The sequence below is a fragment of the Micrasema longulum genome, unplaced genomic scaffold (genome assembly GCF_059751315.1).
Source record: "Micrasema longulum isolate JH-2025_06_02 unplaced genomic scaffold, ASM5975131v1 h1tg001296l, whole genome shotgun sequence".
NCBI lineage: Eukaryota > Metazoa > Arthropoda > Insecta > Trichoptera > Brachycentridae > Micrasema > Micrasema longulum.
The window spans coordinates 285,937-306,622 of NW_028278483.1; the positions used below are offsets into that span (position 1 = coordinate 285,937).

Genomic DNA, 20,686 nt, shown 5'->3' on the forward strand with positions numbered 1-20,686 from the left:
GGAGTACAGGTCGTTGATCCTGTTTGCTTCAGCGGAATCCGGATAGTGGGCATTGGTAAACTCCTGAACTGCTTTCCATTTGACCAGGATGTTCTTGATGTCAGCAGTTGGAATTGGTTGATTGTTTGATTGTTGCTCCTCGTTATCAGATGACGCTTCCCTTTGAGCATTGTCCTGTTGTTGGGCCAGAAGTGTTTGGAGCTCTTCAGTTGTCAGCTCTTCTTTGTGTTCCTCAATAAGCTCCTCTACATCCTCTTCAACGATTGCTGCGACACGTGCGTAAGTTAAGCGTACTGCTCAGTGACTAACGACTGTCTGCGCGGAAGGATGCAATAAATCGGCAGTGATCGTGTGAAGTGGGCGACTTCGTTGTGTGAAGCGAAGTTTGTTGTGTGAAGCGAAGTTCGTTGTATGAATCGTGAAATGAACGAAAAGGAAGTTCGTTGTGTGCAGCGTTCGCTGTGCGAGGCGTTCGTTATGCGAGGCACCACTGTACTTTTGTAAATATAGGTGTTACAAATATCAATGAGCAATGTTGTGATGGAAAAAAACATAACAACTGTCATTGTCCATTAGAAATACATGAAAAAATATTATTATATTGTACCCACCAAGCAATTAATATTGTTCAATTTGGTCAAAGATAGTTTATTGAGGGTACATTTTTATGCATGGTACTGTTTTGAGAATGTGTTGAAATTCAATACCTATTTTAATTTTACAGAAAGCAGGTGTCACCGTGAAATCTAAATTAAATGAGCACAATGAAATTAGAAAATTACAGGATCAAAAAATAAACAAAGTCCTGCAGAGGAAGCAGAGTGAAGCCGTTCTCATTCCTGCGGAGTATAAAGATCTCCTGAATACTATTAAAGGTTACAATATTTCTCAGACCAATGACGAAGTAATATTACCAACATGGAAGGAATCTGAAAAAATGAGAATCAAATGTGAAAATTGGCTGTCAAAATATTACAATCCATCAAAATAAATTAAAGACAGCGCATTGGAAGGAGCTTTATTTGTACAAAATTTTAATTCACTAAATGTAACCACATTTTTTTGTAAAACTACAAAAAAAATTCAACATCTGTTTTTATAATTCACCTTAAAATAGTATGTAAATTAAGACCATTATTGTTATATAATATTTCAATTAATTGCAATGAATTATTTACTCTTTATTCCCTTAATATAAAAGTTATGATAGACAACCCATGCTTTCTCTTGTATTATACTCGTAGCATAAAGGTGGCTATACACGCTGTCCAATATGTTGGTTAAAATGCTGGCACGCGTATTAGTATTAGTATTGTATCAATATTTTATAAGTAATCAAGCTATACGAGTTGAAACTGTTCGTGATCTTGGTGTGATTCTGGATAAAAAAAATTACGTATGAAAACCACATCGAAAATATAGTGAACCGGGCATACAGAAACTTAGGTTTTGTTATCCGCACTTGCCAAGTTTTTAAAGATTTTGGTAGTATCAAATTGATTTACTTCGCTTACGTTCACAGTCTCCTTGGATATGCCTCCTCTGTGTGGTCTCCTCAGTATTCCACACACAAAGTAAAGCTTGAAAATATTCAGCAAATATTTTTGAGACATCTCAATTGGAGATTCAGATTTATGGACCTTAACTATAAAACTTCTTGTCATAAACATAATTTACTTAGTCTTAAGGATCGTCGTTTGGTATTAGATATGGGGATTTTACATGACATTCTTAATGGACGTCTTGATAGTCCTGTTCTGGTTTCTGAGTTAGCCCTTAATGTACCTGGCTACCGCACCCGCCACATGAATCTATCTCTTTTCCATGTACCTACAGTTCGCACCAACTATGCACAGAACTCTCCTCTGATTCGCTTTGCGTGTAATTATAATGTATTTTTCAAAAGCATACATATATTTGACTGCAGTAAACCCACTTTTAAAATAAGAATTAAAAAACTATTATTTGAAAAAAATTCTGATTCTTTATAAAATTTTAATTTTTGTTTCTATTCACTCATATCAAACACACACTCACCCTGTCCATTAACCCACCCTCACATGCATATACACTCAAACACATATTCACATACCTACCAAAACCAAACTCAACCCACTTACCTAAGCATCCTCACACACAAAAACTCGCACACATGCACTTCTACATGTATTAATATCTAATTGAACTAGATTTTTACAATTGTATTTATGTGGAAAATTGATTTAACTTTATTTTGTTATTTTATAATGTTGTGTATATTTTTTTTATTGCTGATGTTTTTCTGAATAAACAAAATTTAAAAATTTGAGAAAATTAACAACAATATCCTTAACATGTTGGCAATTCATTCAGCATCCGTCAGTGAGGGCCGACGACAAAAGCGCACAAAAATAGATGGTTCAGGTGCCAATATGGACATAGAAACTGTTGCAGACGCTACTTTTTTTTTTTTATGTATTAATTAAACTTAAGTAAAAAAATATGTGCACTTTGGCGGACTTCTAGCTAAAAGCGATATTTTCTAGCCAACCAAAAAACAGACTGCTGAAAAACTTATTAAAATTTTAATTCAATAAAATTAAAATACATATTTTCGAATTACACTCGTTATTTAGAGGTCAGATACAGCTTGTACATATAAATTTAATAGTAAAAATAGTACTTTATAGATACTACTATACACAATTAAATTATGAGTAATATTGGATCGGGTGAGAAGTTTGGAAGGAGATGCAAAATGTTGAAAAACAATTGTTTAGTGAAATGCACGTTTTTTACTCCTAGGGTTTTTCAAGTTCTCAATTGAAGTTACCAACAAGCTGCAGAAAGTGGCTTGGTCGGATTTTAGTTTTGGTAAAAATATGATAGTTGAAATTTTAAAACTAAAAATGCATGATTATATTAAAAAAAAAAAAAATTGATAAAAAATGTACATAAAATAGTTTTTTTAGCTTCCCATTTATCTTATCGCTTTAAATATTATGTTATGAAAAAAAATTGTAGAAAGTTTTTTTCCGATGCTAAATTTTTGTTAAAAATTATTTTTCTGAAACCTATTTTTATTTTAAAACTATTATTTAATGCGTTTTATAAGAACATTGTTTTATGGAATAAAATAAATATTTTTCAGATTAAAACTTTTATTAAATGCAAATAGAAGCCATTGATTTCACAACGTCATTTCATTTATACCTGTAATTATGTTTTCATTCGGATTATATGTACATTAATATTTATTTGACATTGATAATTAATTATCGACGCGAAATTGACAATGTTGTGTTTAATAAATAAAATAACTTTAATTGGTTTCATCTATTGCGTTTATGAGCTGCAAATAACCATGCATTTACAAAATTGTGATTGCAAACATGTGAATATTATTGGATGCATGACGTTTCAAGAAAATAAAAAATAACTCGTAGTTGAATTGGGCGGGCTTCTTCACTTAAATTATTTATGAGAGCTTAAACTACCTACTTGCAAAAATGAGCCACTTAGTAAACTTGGCATTCCTTTTATATTACTTCGTCAATGTGTTATTATGTAAAATTTAAACCCTCTTTAAAATACGGTATACATTATTCAAGGCGTATGTGTATATGAGGTGCTAATTATGAATTATTATCAAAAAGAATCTGACGGCAGCGCCGGCATTTAAATTAAATAATTGTGAGCTGATTAAGCGCTTTATTCCTATATGAAAATTCAGATGATATTGTATGATGTATGAATGGATGAGTCGAAAATGTAAAAAAATAACACCCTGTAAAATTGAAACAGCACGGTTTTTTTTAAAACACAGTTCTTTTAAAACAGTGTAGGCTCACATTTTTTTAGAGCAGTGTAGTTTTCCTGTTTTTTTTTATGTCTTAAGGTTGCAACTGGCTATGATACTATTTCAGTTTAATTTGCTACTCAGTTGTGAAATCACCTTCAAATTTTGTGTTCTTTTATAATGGTAACGACTTCGGGCTGTTCAAAATTTCGTTTTCAAGACACGGATGGACACACGGGACTGCGCAGGTGTGGGGTGGAGTGGAGACGGACCGGAGAGATTTCATGCGTATATGTGTGTGTACTTCTTCCTTGGGATATTATAATACAAGTAGGTAGGTATTATGGATAAAGATTTGAAGTGTGGGTTTGAAGGGCGAAGCGCGGTACGTAGTGCGGCGAGCGTTAAATTTTTCGCGCGATGCGAAATATTTTATTTTATTTACTTCTGCGCCTGGTCATTTAAATTTTGTTTTATAAAAACAATAAATTTATTTTCATGAAACTGTTTTAGAAGTTTCGGGAGAGTAACTGTTTTAGAACAGCAGCTATTTTTTTTTACCACCTCTACCACAGAAGAACAAATTTATTAGAACCCGTACAATAATGTTTATGCCCAAGATTTATAAACTTTTCCTACCTACAGCGTAAGTACTTTAATATTAATTATGAATTTAATAAATTTGGTTTATGCATATGACAACATTGAGTTTAACAAGAAAGAAAATCAACATGGCGTAATATTGTCGCCGGTGAAGTGGGAGTTTGGTTTATTAATTATTTGAATATTTGTTTAGAAAATTACATGTTTGTTTAAATGCATTTGTTAATTAATTAAAATTGTGTTGGTGGTGACAATTAAGTGAGTGCTATCTATGAGTGCTTGATACTTTTCGGAGTTTAAAAACTATAAGTTAAATGTCGTGTACACATAATTTGATTCTTATAAAATTGGCATGGGATCATGATAACGATTCCTCAAATCGTTCGGGAGATGTGAGCGGTGAGCGTCACTCCGCGCTAGAGATTTAGAGTGATGGTATCGCCCTGTAAAACTGTGCACACGAAGACCAAACTAGAAGGTACATAAGTACACAATGACCCGATGTTTTCAACTATACGGTTTTAAAATCAACGTCATTTTGTTGACAATTTGACACAATTTCAAATGCAAACTTTGTTTTCAGCTTCGAAGACTCGAAAACTGATAGAGAAATACGTGTTCTATTTGGATATCAAGAATAGCGCCGAGGCTAAGATAATCGAAAGTAAAATAAAGAAACTCGGAGGGGTGAGTATTCGTCTATTTTATTTTCGCGCCAAATCAAACTACGAGCGTATTTTAAAGCCGTGACAGCGATTCTCCGACAACTCGCGTATGTGTGTGTCCGCGAAGGCGGCTGCGCGCATGCGCCGCATTTAGTACGCGCGCGCAGCGCTCCGGTGCTCAAATTTGTGACTGTTGGTGAAATATCTCCATTTTGTGACAGATTTGTGTTTGTTGTTGGGTTTTTAAGCATTTTTGCGCTCTAAGACAGTTCTTCTTCGGCGTAATTCGCCCCGGAGTGTCCTTACGGAGGTGGGTGATTGTTTCCGATACATGTTTGACCTAGTTCTGCCGGAATGCGCAACGTATCGCCGTAACACTTTACAAAGGCAGCGTACCGACCCGCAAACTAGCTATAGTTACTTATTTCCGCGATAAGTCGGGCGCACGGCCGCCGGCGGCCGGCGCCCGCTCACCGCCAGGCGGGCCGTCCAGCGCGCCCAGCCGCGGCGGCTGCTCGAGCGTAGCACCCCGACGAACGGTCTCGCCACTTTTTGTCGTTCAGAGGAGAATGTTTCAAATATATCCCCGCCCGGCTCGCGGCGGCCCCCCGCTCGGCCGGCGGGGCGCGGGCCCCCGCGGCGCGGGCCCCGCGCCCGAGGGGCTCCGCCGCCGCGGTCGTCCGGCGAGCTGTTTGTGTTTGTCGCGATTTTTGACAGTTTAAATTGTTTTTTCTGGATGCGAGGGAAAGTCGCCCTTATCGCTATGGAAATAGAGCGCCGTTTGCCGTGCGGCGCTATATTTTAAACTTATATTTATATAAAGATACGTCCAATTGGCAGCAACCTCATTTGACAGTTTAATTTTGTTTGATTCACATTCAGAGCTGGTATTGGGGCCGCGTAGTGGGGCCGCGTACTGCACCGCATATTACTCTGCACCACATATTACTCTGCCTCTGGCTAATGTTGCCACACTGCATAATGCCTTGCACCGGCTGCCCCTTGCTAAGCATTCCTGGAACTACTGTGCCATCTGCAAGTATGTTAGCTACACAATGTGTCTCTATCTCACAGCACTTACAATTTGCATTGAGTTCATTATTTTCTGTTTTTAAAAAATACATCGCATACTAAATTTTACAAAATGCAATGTGCAATTATCTGATCTACACTCAAATGTTTGCATTAATAATTCATCATTTAAGGAGAACAAAAATAAAACATTTTGTGCAATAATTTTTTTTGTTCATTATAAAAAAAATAATATATCCACATTAAATTTTTTGATTTTATTATTATTTGAATTTTTTTTAAGCATCATTTAATTAAATGAAAAAAAAACATGTAAAAAAAGGTCCTTCCTAAACACCGGAATTTCCTAGCTAGTCGGAACCTGAAACAAAGAAGCTCTGTACATTTTAAAACTGAAATAAGTAAACAATAACCATTTGTGTGATTTGATGATTTACCAAAATATTTTTAATTGAGGACCATTTTTGACTGATTGGAAATAATTGTAATGACAATATTTTGAGTCTGTCCAAATGTTTGTAGACAAGATTGGATTTCACTCTCTAGGGAAGTTACTTAGATTGATATCTTGAATGGAAATAGTTTGCTCGAAAATGGGAATACAGTCTGCGAAACTACCGCAGGACCGTGACCCAGTTTAAATATTAAATATTTTTTAAAATTACTATTTATTTATTTTTTTGCAATATATTAAACTTAAAAATTAAACAGCATTTGGGCTAGTGCTGTACAGGCAGGCATAACAGATTCAGATGAATGTTTCGATAATACTTTAAATTAAACTTTACCAAAACACTAAACTTTTTTCTATGATAACTTTTTTCACATAGAGTAATAAAAATAAATTTTAAAGATATTAATGAAAAGAAATGAACAATAATGACACAAAAAATATAAAATCTTTTGTGACGCAGTTCAGCTCATTTCTTCAACTATCACTCCCACAAGAGTGTATACACGAAAGTGAGATAATCAGTCTCACGCACTGGATCCAGTCTAGAGGCTATGAAATGACCGTATTCGAACGCGAAACTTCGGGCATGGTAGGCGAACGGGCCGACCACCGATCTCTGCTCGATTTCCTCATTCAGGATTTGATTATTTTCACGCACGAATCTATATTCTACATTTGGCCCGATTACAACATTTATATTTATTTATGTAAAAATATTTCCGCTTCTGTATTCTTTATATTGTGTTTATTCACATAGTTTTACATGTTTTCCGCCTCATAGTCAAATGGCCAGTGCGTTTGTCTACCGTGCAAGACGTCTCCGGTTCAATCCCCGACACGGTTGACACGAAATATTAAATAAGTGTTTTTACACAAGAATATTAATTTCATAGTCTCTGGACTTACACCCGAAGTGAATTACTGATTATCTTTCCTTAATGTTGCAAAAATGATCGAGCGATTGGTGTGCATATGCGGTGTTTTGTGAAAAAGGAATGACGATAATACTTAGAGTTAACCGGATTCAATTGTTCATCCTTAGTTCGATGCCACATAGTAGCATTTATTTATAATCAAATTTGAAAAATCGTTGTTTCGTAGGTATAGATTCGTCTCGCAAGTAATAATGCGCTATGGAGCCACCCGCACAGAAAAATCATTCCAGGATTATCAATCACGAAGTTAGCTATAGTTTACAGCGAAACAATGGGCCTTAGGTACTCGGGTCAGTCAAGCAAGCGCAGCGATGAAACTGTCCGTTAAACGCCGTTTGTTGTTAAACCAAACCAGAAATTCGCAACGCTTTTGTTTTTTGCAATAGAGCAAAATGGCATCTCATTTCAAGCTATAGCTCATCATCACTCTGAGGATTCCATTAACCATCACTATGGCTGTTGTTGGATTTCTACAGTTGTAATTATAATTTTGTTTTGCATTTTGTAACAGACGGAGCGATGATTTCCAGAGTACCGTAATATAAAAAAAATAATTAACTGCACCTATTTATGTATCCACATATACTACAAGAGAGATGGAGAACATTTTAAAGAGGGAAAGAATATGGAAGTTTAGGCATTTACTACAAGGCTTTGTGAAATAAGAAAAAAAATCAACAGGTGCTGTCCAAACACAGGCAAAATGGTGAATGTTACAAAGTGTGTAAAGTGATCCCTTAAACCAGCCTATGACAGATTATAAGGTCTGTAAATGCCTAAACTTGCATGTTCCTTTTGCGTTCTCCACTGTTATTTGTCGATCTAATTAATCACCCTAGGCGGTAAATTCCTGTGTTTTTCTATAAATATTTGGAAATAATCGAAATATTGTCAATTTAACAATGTTTTGAGTATGTCCAAATGCTTGCAGACTGGCTGGATTTCCTCCCTAGGGAGTTATTCGTATTTAAATTTTTTGGAGCATCACAAAAGTCAACAGATGGAAGAGTCGAGGATATGTGAATGTTTAAATATAGGCAGAATGGTGAATGTTACACAGTGGGTGAAGTGGCCACTTAAACCAGTCAATGACAGATCATAAGCCCTGTAAATGCCTAGACTTCCATATTCCCTTCTCAAATATGTTTTCCCTCTCTGTTGCAACAAATTTTAAAATTGATAATTTATATTAATTTTGGAAAGGCAAAGATTCCTAAACGACATGTAGCCAATTTTACAAGAGCTAATTAAAAAAAATCTCTTTAAAAAAAATCTCATTTTAAATTTTATTCAAATTATGTAGGAATTATGCCAAAATAATACCTATCATCTTGGCGCATATACAATATGAGATTTTTTTATTAATTAAACAAAAGAAACCGATTTCAAAATTTCAATTTCTTTATTTTACATGTTTATGTGCATTACTTCAAGGCATACATAACACGAAAAAAATTATATTTAAATTTAAATGTACAAAGATGGTAAAATAAAAATACCCAGCAATTAAAGAAAAAGGATACTATCCTCTCTGAACTTTTTTTTTTACCATGAAAGATGTCGATATCGGAAGAGATACGGTTGAGTAAAGACATTGCTCTTCCTACTGGCATTACCATCGGCAGGCTTGTTCTGCAAGCAGGAAGATAAAACAGTTTAAGCTGCCTATGTCTAAGGTAGTCATTAGGAACATAAAGAAAAATACTTCTCCATTACACCTATGTTGATCGTAATACCACGGATTAATTTGAGAAAATACATTAGCAAGCATGCATTTCTTCCTTTTTCCAAACCATTGTAGCCAAGCATTCCCAGTACGAAGTCAGACACACTCCCTTAAGTAAAGATACCTCAGAAATTTCTTCTGAACCATCTCCAGCATAACACAATGGACTCTTATTTAAAGCTGCTACACGTCAGTTAGGAACTTTTGCCTTTCCACCACTGATTTGATAAACTAGGAAGTTCTGTGTATGGTTGATTGTATCCGTCACCGCCAATCATTCGAGCATTATTATTTCATTATAAGCACATCTTTGCTAGTGTGCCTATATCCAGTATGCATTTTGTCTGCGGTTGCATATCGACATGCCCTATGTGAAGTGCTCTATATAAAAATCTTATGCATACTTCATAAGAGACAGCTTATTGCCATATTTATTTCTTTTATGAATTATCCTTTTTATCTGAATTGTATACATCTGTAAATTATGTGTTTTTGTATATGTTTTTTTTTCTTTTATGTTTAAAGATAAAGATCATAAATAAAATATCTTGTAAAGATTTTTATAAATTGTCAAAAATGCAGTTGGAGTACTTGACGTAGGGCACCTCGAAATATCATCACCCTTACTTGTAAAACTCGTAAATCCACAAATGGCAAAAAATAATATTTTGGTGTTTTCTGTTAGGACTGCAAACAATCAATGGGTGAAAAATTTATAAATCCGTACAACGTTGCATTATTTTAAAAAACATATAAAAAAAACTTCATTACATTTTGCCACTGGAGTAAAAGTTGTTTTTGTTCTCCCGTGAAAAAAGTGAGTTTGGTATTTACAAGTTTTACAAGCTAAGCCGACGATATATCGCATGCGTATTGAGTAATTTGTATAAAAAATGTTTGTGCGAGAATTTTTTTAAAGGGTGGCCAGCTTTCCTAGCAATTTTGTAAACTTCCACCATTGATGGCGTTGCGAGTACATGTTGTTTATTGTCCACAGCGAGTGGAAGTATTCCTGGTGGACAGTGTAACACACGTGGTCTCGGATTGTGCGCCATGCGCCCCCCGGCCCGCCGCGCCCCCTGCTAACTCCCCGCACCCGGTGAGTACCTGTGCACGGTGAGCCCGACCCTGCGCCCATTTTCAAAACTTTTTAAAATTGTGTGGTTATAATTATCCGTGTAATTATGTGTGTCATTCCGAAGCACGCTTAAAACCCTGCATTAACACAATGTCTGGAAATCCCAAGTTGTCCAATTATTGCCCAAAATCAGATTTCTCAAGACTAATACAATATTGGGTTAATAAATATTCATGGTAAAAGCACTATTTTTTTAAACGAGTACAAAGATAAGTAATTAAAAAAATTAAGTATGAGAGGTAATCTTTTTAATAGTTTATGTAACAAAATCACTGTCGATCGGTTTTACATATTATGCAGTTTTTAAACTTACATTATATGTTTGACTCAGTTGCAAATTAACCTCGCGGTTTAATGTAAGTTTTTTTTAAAACTTTTAATCTTGTGGAGAAATTGAAAAAATCAATATCAATGTTTAAAATATAAATTACCCGTAACGCATCTGTCATATTTCAAACGCATGATGCTATTTCAAAATTATGCAGGAAAGATAAACGTAAATGAAATTCCGGGCGTATGAAATATACAATTCTGCGTGTGAAATAGAACCAGAATCCTGGATGAGCATTTTTGGCCCGAGGTCTACTCTCGGGTGAAAATCCTGACACCGCAGGGTGTGAATAGGAACATGTCGAGACAGGCCACGGTGGCGGACCTCCACTAACCTAAGGTAACCCTGTTGCAGTGGGGGGGACGGCGCCGCGCGGATGCCATGCTGGAGCGCGCTGCCCTGCTGCAGCCCCCGCCCGCCTCGCCCGCCCCCAGCCACCACGCCGTCTGGAGTGTGCCCAAGGTGACTGTAACCTCCCACGGTGCCATCTATTTACCGCACTTTGTATTAGAGACTTACGATAAGAATAATCGATATATTTTTTGCGAGTGTACATTTTTTGAAGAGTTTTAAGAGATAGTATAAATATACATTGCTGGGTCATAACTGGAAGCTCTATTGCCCCCAATTCTGCTCAATCTCGAGAAAAACTTCCTTCCCAGCCGGGTGGTTTCAGACTAGAATAAATCGCCAAGCCTAGTTGCCCATTCCATTTCGGTCAACCGGTTAAAAAATATTTGGATGCTTTTATGAAGAACGCTAATAATAATAATTAATTGAATTAAAAAATGCAGATTCTCATCTATCTCATCGTCATGTAATAATTGCGATGCGGTAGGGTGTATCATTTACCCTAGCATTGTGAGATTTTGTACTGTTACACATTTTTTCACAGTCGTTGTTCTTTCTTTAAAAACTGTTATTGGCAACCGATTTTGTTTTTAAAAATAAATGGTATTTTAAAAGCTCTATGTTATCTTGAGATTTTTTTTTTTATATATAAACGGTTCTAAATTTGTTGCAACAGAGAGGGAAAACATTTTTGAGAAGAGAATATGGAAGTCTAGGCATTTACAGGGCTTATGACCTGTCATTTGCTGGTTTAAGTGACCACTTTACACACTGTGTAACATTCACTATTCTGCCTACGTATTTTTATTAATTTAGTTTATAAATTTATTGCATAAAATTAGTATACATATTTAATAACAGGGAATCTATATAAAACTAATGAATATAAAATGAAAACGGAGTGTTCTCTGTTTATGATAGTCTCCATCTAACATGGCTCAAAACATCCACATTTCCTCAACTCTTCCATCTGTTGACTTGTGTGAAGTAAAAGAGCTGAAACCTTTATCATGTGGGTGAGATTCATCCGGCTGAACCAATTCACCTTCTAGGCAACGCCTGAAAACAATTTTCCAATTTGTATACTTCTTCTTTTACTAACATATAAACAATTGTTGTACAAAAATTTTCAGTGCTGATTTTGGCCTTTCTAATTATGTTTTCCACAGCACGTTGGATTAAATGAATAGGAAATGGTGGGGTTAATCAATGGCCGATAATATTTTATTAAATTTAGAGCCACTGGCTCATTTAGGAAATTGTCTAATTTTTTACATTCAGCGTTTTGTTGTTATTTGCATTTTATGTTCTATTATTTGTAAACTTTGTGATTGCAGATTAGGCTTTTTTATTCGTGAATAAACTAATGCTAGACTGATGTGCCTAGGGAGCCTCTAGTATTCCTAACAGAACTCGGCATTACCGAGAATGTGAAGAATGGATTCATTGTTGGAATCCCCAAAACCCTAACTTCAGGGCATCAATCTTGCATATTTTATTTACTCATTGGAGTGTATATTGATACACATCATATTTTAAAAAAATCTGATTTTTAGTATTACTCAAAATTAATTGTAGAAAAAACACTGTTATGCTTAAAAAATCGACATAATTTTAGCTTCACAATTTACCTGATCCCGATCTTTTTTTTGTTACATGAAGGTAAGATGATCAGTCTTACGCTTCAGGTGCCAGTCCAGGGGCCATGAAATGTTCTAGGGTAAAAAGCACCTTTTTAAATATTTCATGCCAACCATATCGGGAATCTAACCAGAGACCTCTCGCGTGGTAGGCGCGCTGGTAACGCGCTGACCACTACACCACAAGGCTGACTTACCCGTTTGACGGCTGTACGACACACTTGCACCGACATTTCGGTAGTCAGATGGCAGAAGGGACCATCTGTAATATTTTCTGTGCTTTAATTTTCAAAAGTTTTTATCAATATACAATCAAGTAAATACACATAGAAAAAAAGATAGAGTCGTTTAGAATGGAAATTTATCATTGAAAAGTAACTCAAAATATTTAAGTTTGTGGATTAAAGTCATGAAATTGAGTCTTATTTCAGTTCTTCTGAACATTTTTGAAATTACTATATGCCATCTGACTTCTGATTTATTTGAACGCTTTCATTTTTAAACAGTGTCAAATTTTAACAATTTTCTTTATGACGATCGAGATTCTCTTTTAAAAATATCATAGCATTTTCAAAGACAAACTGTCCTAGAAATACTGCTTTTTAGGGTTATGATGTGCGATACGTAGAAAGTGAAATGACCATTTCCGTTCCCCCAGGTAAAGGAGTTCCTTTCTCGACTATGGGCGGTAGCGTACCGGAAGTTTCACACTGAGGAGAAGGTTCTACAGGAGCCGTACATCAAGTTCGAGGCTGCAGACAGGTGAGTCCCCTCGGGTGGAGTGGAGTAGAGTAGAGTGTAGCTATAGTGAGCCCCGTACTGACGCCATGTGGTGTGATGACAGGAAGAGGCGCGCCGTGTACAAGGAGCTGAGCGCGTGGCCCGAGCTGCAGCTGAGGGGGGAGCGCGCTGGCTGCCCCTTCATGTCTCCCGGGCCCCGCGGAGCCGCTCTTTCCTCCGCCGCCAAGAAGAGGTACAGTGTGGAAATGTATATGAAATCAACATTGTTTTTTACCCTCCCCTTTTATGTGGAAATTAAGATTTTTAAGAAATTACATCATTTCATGTTTGCTTCTTGAAATAGTTTCTTATTCCAAGAAACCCGCAGTTTTTAGTCAAGAAATCTTGAGAAACTTTTGTATCGATTAATTTTCTTTATGGAGATTTATAAAAAAAAAACTAATTCAACAAGTCTCTCAATGGATTGAGAAGGCAAAGTAGAACTAGTATATCGTAGGCATCAGGGGTGAATCGCGTATAGAAACGATTATGCGCAGCTTTTCATTATATTTGACTATCCTGTTTTAAATACTGTTTTACGGTGACTTTATTTACAGAAAAACAAATAAATAATGACTATTTCTTATAAATCATTGCCACCATTCGTATGTTTCTCCAAATATAAATAAAAATATTAATAAAGCGCGCCCAGCGCCAGCAATGAGCCAAGAAACTAGCCGATTACTCCAGCTTATTTCTTCATATAAAAATAAGTGTACTATACTATGAACACATTAAACTCAATAGTGGGATTTTTCAACTAGAGTTAACTTGCAGATTACACAAATCTTTGAAGATTCTTGATCTGGAAGACAGTATTTCAAACATTATTTCTTAAGGACTATTTTTCTTTGAGATGATACTTTTGACATATAACTCGCAACACACGTGGCGCTCGACGCACCCATTTTTGGCATTATTCATTTCTAGACAAAATCGGCCAGTGGACATTTCAATCTTTATGAGAATACCTAATACTGACTGAATTATAAACTTTTATAAAAGTTATGTATTAAATTAATGGATAATATAGATACAAAATATAAAATATATCACGAAGTTACGTTGTTTGAGTTGGTTTCATAGATGAGAGTTGTAGTATCACACAGAACCATAGAAAACATAGCAAATTATAGTGTATAATATAACTTACAATTGTATTATGTACCTATGTAGGTACAAATAAATGATATTTTTTTATAGCTTACCTGTAAATAAAATTGTTTGCCACTGGTAGGTATACAGATATATATATATATATGGAGCAAATTTAACACTCCGTGTCTGTTGTTTCAGAATGACCCGCAAGACTAAACCACGCCCCAAGGAAAGGGTGGATGTTCCCCAGAAGCAGAGCGGCTACTGCGAAATCTGTCGCATGGACTACGCACATCTCGCCGACCACGAGCGATCCGCGACTCATATCAACTTCGTCAAGAACTGTTCCAATTTCTTATCGCTGGACTCCCTCATCAAGGATGCCGGCGCCGACGTAGAGGCCTTCCTTAAAACCAATAAACCGGTCACCGTGACTAACGGCAACTCGGAGAGACGATCTCAGAGAAAGGGAAAGGGACCGCCGGAGGCGGAGGGAGGGGCGGGAGACCCGCGCAAGCGCCTCGAGGTGATCTGCAACGGGGCGGAGCCGCACGGAGCGGCGGCGCGCCTGTCGCCCTCGCTGGGCCACTACCTGCGCTCCAAGGACTCCCCGCGGGAGAACGGCTCGGCCAGCCCGCCGCCGCCCGCCGCGTCCCCAGCGCGGCCGCAGCGCTGGCGGCCGGACTATTACCGCGTGGTGGGCATGAGCACCAAGCTGCGTTCCAGCGCTTCCTTCGCCCCCGTGCCGCCGGCTTCCTCGCGAGCTCCCTGCAACGGACTGGTAGTCAAGTTCCGGCGCGTGCGGCGATCCGAGCTGTCGGTGCTGAGCGACGAGGCCGAGAACTTCATGTTCCCCAAGAAGGAGGACAGCGAGGACGGGGAGGCGGGCGAGGGGCGAGAGGTTCGCGAGGCGTGCGACGAGCCGCCGCCCGCGCCCGCCCAGTCGCCGTCGCCGCTGTGCCTGAAGTGGGAGCAGGGCCGGCTGCGCGCCTCGGAGCAGGTGGAGCGTCTCACCTACGCCTTCGAGAGCGTCCCGCGCAGCGAGCCGTGGTTCCACACCTTCCGGCGCCAGGACGAGGGGAAGGAGAATACCAAGAGTATTATTAATTATTTAGGTCAGTACCCGTACAAACGTTTCCTGTCCAAATGTAATTATGTATAGTAAAACATCGTTTTTACGTTTTCCCGCTTTTTACACTGAAATGTTCAGGACCCATTTTCCTTCAGACATTCTCATCCAAATATTCCCCCCAATTAACGTTTGTTACTTATTTTATCATCCCGGTTTTATGCTTAAAAATTATGGAAATTCATTTCATGTGTCAAAAAACCCAAAATTATGTCGTAATAATGATGCCACGGCCCGCGCGCCACCGCGTGTGCCCCGCAAATGAAGAATAAAAACAACTAATAAAGAATAAATAAATTCAAAATTGACCATTTTGTTTAAGTGTCTTCCTTTAGGGTTTAGTTTTCATTTGAACAAAAACGTCATATTGACTTGTACAAATCATGATACGCAGTTGACAAACGTTACGGAACAATAAAGTTTTAATATCATTAAATTGCGATGTTTAAAACATAACAATAAAAATATTTAAAGTTATAAAAAAGATGGTTTAAAAAGTTGTCATGAAAGTGGAAACAATTTTTATTCTTATTCAATTTCTATTCTTTCCATTCATTTTTAATTTCCACACTTTAGCGTTCTTCTCAGTTTTACACTTTTTTTTGCTCCCTTGAAAAACGTAAAATGGGGGGTTTTACTGTAGTTTATACCTTGGAATAACGTTTGCGCTTTGGATGGAATATTGCTTTATACCGTGATTGGTTACGTTGGATGAAAATGTGTAAAGTTTTGTATAGACATTAACTGTGGTAAAAATCGTTTCAAACTGCAAATTTAAAAAATATTTTAACATTTAATAAAATAAAACTAAATAAATCTGTCAGTACATTTTAATGTAATGATTATGATAAAATTATAAATCAATTTATCAATGAAACTTCTTGGTTTAGTTTTACTTTTGATTATTTTTTTGACGAACGAGCGTTTTCGCCTATGTAGGCATCTTCAAGACGAAAGCACTCTTTGTCAAAAAAATAATAAAAAGTAAAACTAAACCAAGAAGTTTCATTTATAAGTTTATTTATAATTTTATCATAATCATTAACTATGGAGTTTTATCAAGAAATATCAACAAAAAAATCCATTTAATTTTAATGTAATATAAAATTTAAATAACACGGTTTCTACCCAATATAAAAACCAATACAGTTTTTTAAATTATTATATATAGATAAACTAAAGGAATAAAAGATCGGTGATACAGTAGCTGACAGTAAATATATGACATCGGACCTAAGAAAAAGACTGCCGGTCTAGTCGGCTAACTTCGGCTTTGTAGAGCGTCGTCTTTGTCATTCATACAGATAGCGGACTCATGCGACAGAAACGACGCTCTACAAAGGCAAAATTAGCGAAATATGCCGGCAGTCTCTTTCTTAAGCCCGATGTCCTTTATTTGCTGGCGGCTACTGTACTTTGTTCCATAAATTGTGGATAATACATCACTTCGCAATATACTAGAGTATAATTACAGTAAATCTCTACCCAGAACATTCACTAATAAATTTTAATTTTATTTCAGATTATTTTTCAAAATCATTAGTTCTACCGTACGAGATGAACGAGCTTCCTCCTCTCAAACCGAACTGCTGCGCTCTCAGTCACGCGAGGAAACCCGTCGAATCAAAATCTGGACCCCCGCGGCTCTACGGAACCAGGGGGATGAAGAAGATGCGCAAGATCAAGGTGGAGCTTCCCTGCATCGTAGGCGGGAATCCACGCAAGTCTCCGCGCGAGCACGCTTCCACACTCGCTATCCTGGGAGGGCTCACGCACGGCAAGCGCAGCAAGTTCAGCTGCTCCGATGACTCCAAGTCCCTGCCTTCCATCGCCGAGGAGGACCTCTCCAGCGACGCCACGCACTCGTGCGTCGCACCTCCGTGTCCCGACCAGCTGGAGACCCTCTTCTCGTCCATCGAGGAGGACGACGAAGAGTTCGACGAGCCCACGGAGGGCGGCCTCAACCTCGGGCGGACGACGGCCGAGCCGGACGTCATCCGGCTCTTGCAGAACTTCGAGGAATGCGACAGTCTCGAGACCGCAGCCAAGGAGATCAGAGACTCCGCGCAGCCGGACGCCCCCAAGCGAAGGAGGGGATACAAGTTCAAAAAGAAAAACAAAACCGGTTGGCCGCCCAACAAGAAGAAGCCTCGTCGCGACACCGGCAGTGCGTGCTCGTCCCGCGAGCCGAGCTCGCCCGCGCCGGCCGCGTGCAGCGAGGAGGCGGACACGGAGGAGGAGGCAGGGCCGGAAGTGGCGGATGCGGCGGACGCAGAAGTGTGGGTGAGCAGCGCGCGCGAGCTGCAGCCGGTGGTGCGCGTGCTGAAGATGGAGGCCAAGCTGGAGCGGCGCCTGCGCAGCGCGGGCCGCGAGCGCCGCCTGCGCCGCCGCCCGCACCGGTAACCCTCCCCGGTTGTACTGGAACCCCAAGACTTGACTTTTGTATCTAGAAATTAATATTTTTGTAAGTCGATCTCGAGGGCCGCCTCGTTAAAGCAGCCCTGGGACGCGCAGTGATCGCGCCGCAGACTTTTCTCCATTCCCCGCGTGTTGCCGTGTCCCAGTTTTGTTTTGTGATGCATTTATAATTGTCTTTATTCTGTACAAGAACCGGATATAGATGAAGATATTGTGTATACAAACTCTATATTAAGCGAATATCGGACTGACGTCGGCGCGTGAACATTATCGATAAGCGAAAAACATTATTGTAAATTGACTTTTTATGTACCATATTTATTAGATTATATTTACGATCGTAATAAATGTAAAGAAAAACTAATTATTAAATTGTGGTTTTATTTATTTATTAAAGCGGTTACATCGAGACAACTTAAAGAAAAAAAAATATTGTACATTGTTTTTTTTTTTTACAAACACTTGCGGCCGCTCTCCTCGGCCCTACGGTCGGGCGGTGACTATAACAATATATATAACGTATTGTACAATCTAAGATTGCGGAAATGCAGTTAGTCGTAAATATCCTCCCGGTCAGCGACGTAACGGACTATTTCCTTGGGTCGGTGGAGCCGCTCGGCGTCCATGTCTGGAATCTCGAAGCCGAACTCGTCTTCCATGGCCATAATGATCTCCACGTGGTCTAGGGAATCCAGTCCGAGATCGCTGATGAAGTGGGATTCCAACTTCAACTGTAAGAGAAACTTATGTTTTCATACTTTGTATTTGTACCTTGACCGAGCTAGGTAGCCCAACTAAAATAGAGAGTGATGTTTAGTTTCTTTTGCTTTACATAATACAAAGCAATGTATTGTGTTAATATGGAAGTGTTGATTTTGTCAATATTTCCAGTAGCGGATGTTCATGGACTGACTTGATTAATACACGATTATCATTATGTATCTATTTAAAAAAAATAAAAAAACATTGATAACAGTGACCGTGAAAACATGAGCACTATACAAATTTTGTAAAAAAAAACTTGGAGATATAAGTTGACCTGGTTTTTTTTTTTCGGTAAAAGATAAAAGAACCATCCAGCACTAAATTTTTGGAAGAAAAATTGCAAAATAGGATTTGGCCACTTTTTGCTACATGCTGACAATGTCTTTTTTTGTATTTATTTTATTTAAGAAGGTCAACATGAACAGAAAATACAAAAGGAAAAATAATGAAACCCACTGAACTGCGAAACCGGCTTGTCAGCCGGTTTCTTCGGACATGGTATATTATCATAACTAATGTACAAAGAAATTACCAATATATTTTGTAGAAACTGTTTGTTTACCCAATTAAATAAATAAATACCAACCTGAGATACGAGAAACCATTTTATAATGAGACTATTTTTCTCCTTATTGGTAATCTTACCTTTTTTTTAACTTCAGTTTCACATGCATGGCATTGTTAAATTTAAGAATACTTTTTATTTTAATTAATCCCTCGATTATTTTAGGAATCAAAATTACAACATTTTTCAGATATTTCTAAATAAAACTCCGTAGTTAATATTTCGATACAAAATATTGATGGAACTATTCGGTTTGGTTTAACTGTTATATTTATTTATCAAAGAGCGCTTTCACCTAAGTACGCATCTTAATAATACAATAGTAGAACTGAACTGAGAAGTTTCATTAAAATTATAAATTGCGATCTATTGTAAATTGCATTCCCGACCCACCCATAAATTAAAATTAGGCTTAAGTTGTTTTCCTCAAGCAGCGGGTTATTGTTGTTGTTCCTAACCTCAAAATAAATAACGATACTAGAAATGAATATCATAAATTTGATCGAGACTAATGATTCCCGGGAATAATATGTTGACTATCACAGTTTCATATAAACTACGAACCTTCGTGGGGTCGATCTTGTCGTAAAGTTTAAGCACTAAGAGGACGCGGCTTTCGATAAGTTCCAGGGTGAGAGGATCTCCACTGGCGTAATTTCTCCTAAGGTTCGATGGCACGATCTGAAATAAATGACATTTTATTAGCAAACTCGGTTTTATCAGTCCGTCTAGACGATCTTTGGTATTTATCTCGGGACAGCGAAGTGTCAACACGACGAGGCGGACGCCGCGTTATGCAACTGTTCGGATTAACATTGACGGCAAAATCCCTATTAACGTTCTGCTGATCATTAGAGACGACGAAAAAATCTCAACTCTTTTTGACACGCGTATAGTAAGATTCGGGGTCGGAAATATGACAGATTATAAAATAAAGTTGCGAGTGCCATACCTGACTTTTTAAAACTGGTCGGAACGAGTGGATATTATAAACTGACTTAGTGCTTAAATATTTCTGTTGAGTTGCTACTAACGGCAGGCGACATGCTTGCAATCGAAATGGGGTTTTTAATATTACAGCGTGAATTCCCCTTACTAACGCGGCCATTTTTTGAGGAAAGCTTCTGGCGATCAGAACCAAATCACAATGTTCGCGAAATGCTGAACAACTCAGGGTGCCGTTTGAAAATTCAATATGTTTTCAGATTTGAGTCAGTTTGACCAACAAAATGGCTTTAAAAGTGGAAAAGACTCTATGGAAAATGACATTTCGTTGTT

At 37.8% G+C, this 20,686-nt stretch overlaps 2 protein-coding genes across 5 annotated transcripts; one reads left to right on the top strand and one right to left on the bottom strand.

Moving 5' to 3' along the window:
• Positions 1-4,490: 4,490 nt before the first annotated feature.
• On the top strand, positions 4,491-18,450 carry LOC148276039 (protein chiffon-like). 4 transcript variants are annotated; one of them, XM_088234856.1, is made up of 8 exons: positions 4,491-4,859; positions 4,965-5,068; positions 10,191-10,292; positions 11,017-11,124; positions 13,312-13,415; positions 13,498-13,626; positions 14,730-15,646; positions 17,183-18,450. In XM_088234856.1, exons 1-8 carry the CDS (start codon positions 4,814-4,816, stop codon positions 18,061-18,063), a joined length of 2,391 nt encoding a protein of 796 aa, XP_088090982.1. In that variant the 5' UTR covers positions 4,491-4,813; the 3' UTR covers positions 18,064-18,450. The 4 variants fall into 4 exon arrangements, with proteins under 4 accessions (XP_088090982.1, XP_088090983.1, XP_088090985.1 ...); XM_088234857.1 differs by lacking the exon at positions 13,498-13,626; XM_088234858.1 differs by lacking the exons at positions 4,491-4,859; positions 4,965-5,068 and adding an exon at positions 5,152-5,356.
• ND-ACP (NADH dehydrogenase (ubiquinone) acyl carrier protein) lies at positions 18,446-20,629 on the bottom strand. The gene is made up of 3 exons (XM_088234864.1): positions 20,361-20,629; positions 19,973-20,089; positions 18,446-18,809 (listed from the first exon to the last, which is right to left on the bottom strand). Exons 1-3 carry the CDS (start codon positions 20,514-20,516, stop codon positions 18,630-18,632), a joined length of 453 nt encoding a protein of 150 aa, XP_088090990.1. The 5' UTR covers positions 20,517-20,629; the 3' UTR covers positions 18,446-18,629.
• Positions 20,630-20,686: the final 57 nt, after the last annotated feature.

Excerpts from the sequence above, each read along its gene's own strand:
- LOC148276039 (XM_088234856.1), top strand. The coding sequence starts at position 4,814 with ATGGTATCGCCCTGTAAAACTGTGCACACGAAGACCAAACTAGAAG. Across the intron at positions 13,416-13,497 it reads AAGTTCGAGGCTGCAGACAG|GAAGAGGCGCGCCGTGTACA; the intron begins GTGAGTCCCCTC and ends GTGTGATGACAG. Across the intron at positions 13,627-14,729 it reads TCCTCCGCCGCCAAGAAGAG|AATGACCCGCAAGACTAAAC; the intron begins GTACAGTGTGGA and ends CTGTTGTTTCAG.
- ND-ACP (XM_088234864.1), bottom strand. The coding sequence starts at position 20,516 with ATGGCCGCGTTAGTAAGGGGAATTCACGCTGTAATATTAAAAACCCCA. Across the intron at positions 20,090-20,360 it reads GACCAGTTTTAAAAAGTCAG|ATCGTGCCATCGAACCTTAG; the intron begins GTATGGCACTCG and ends CATTTATTTCAG. Across the intron at positions 18,810-19,972 it reads ACAAGATCGACCCCACGAAG|TTGAAGTTGGAATCCCACTT; the intron begins GTTCGTAGTTTA and ends TTTCTCTTACAG.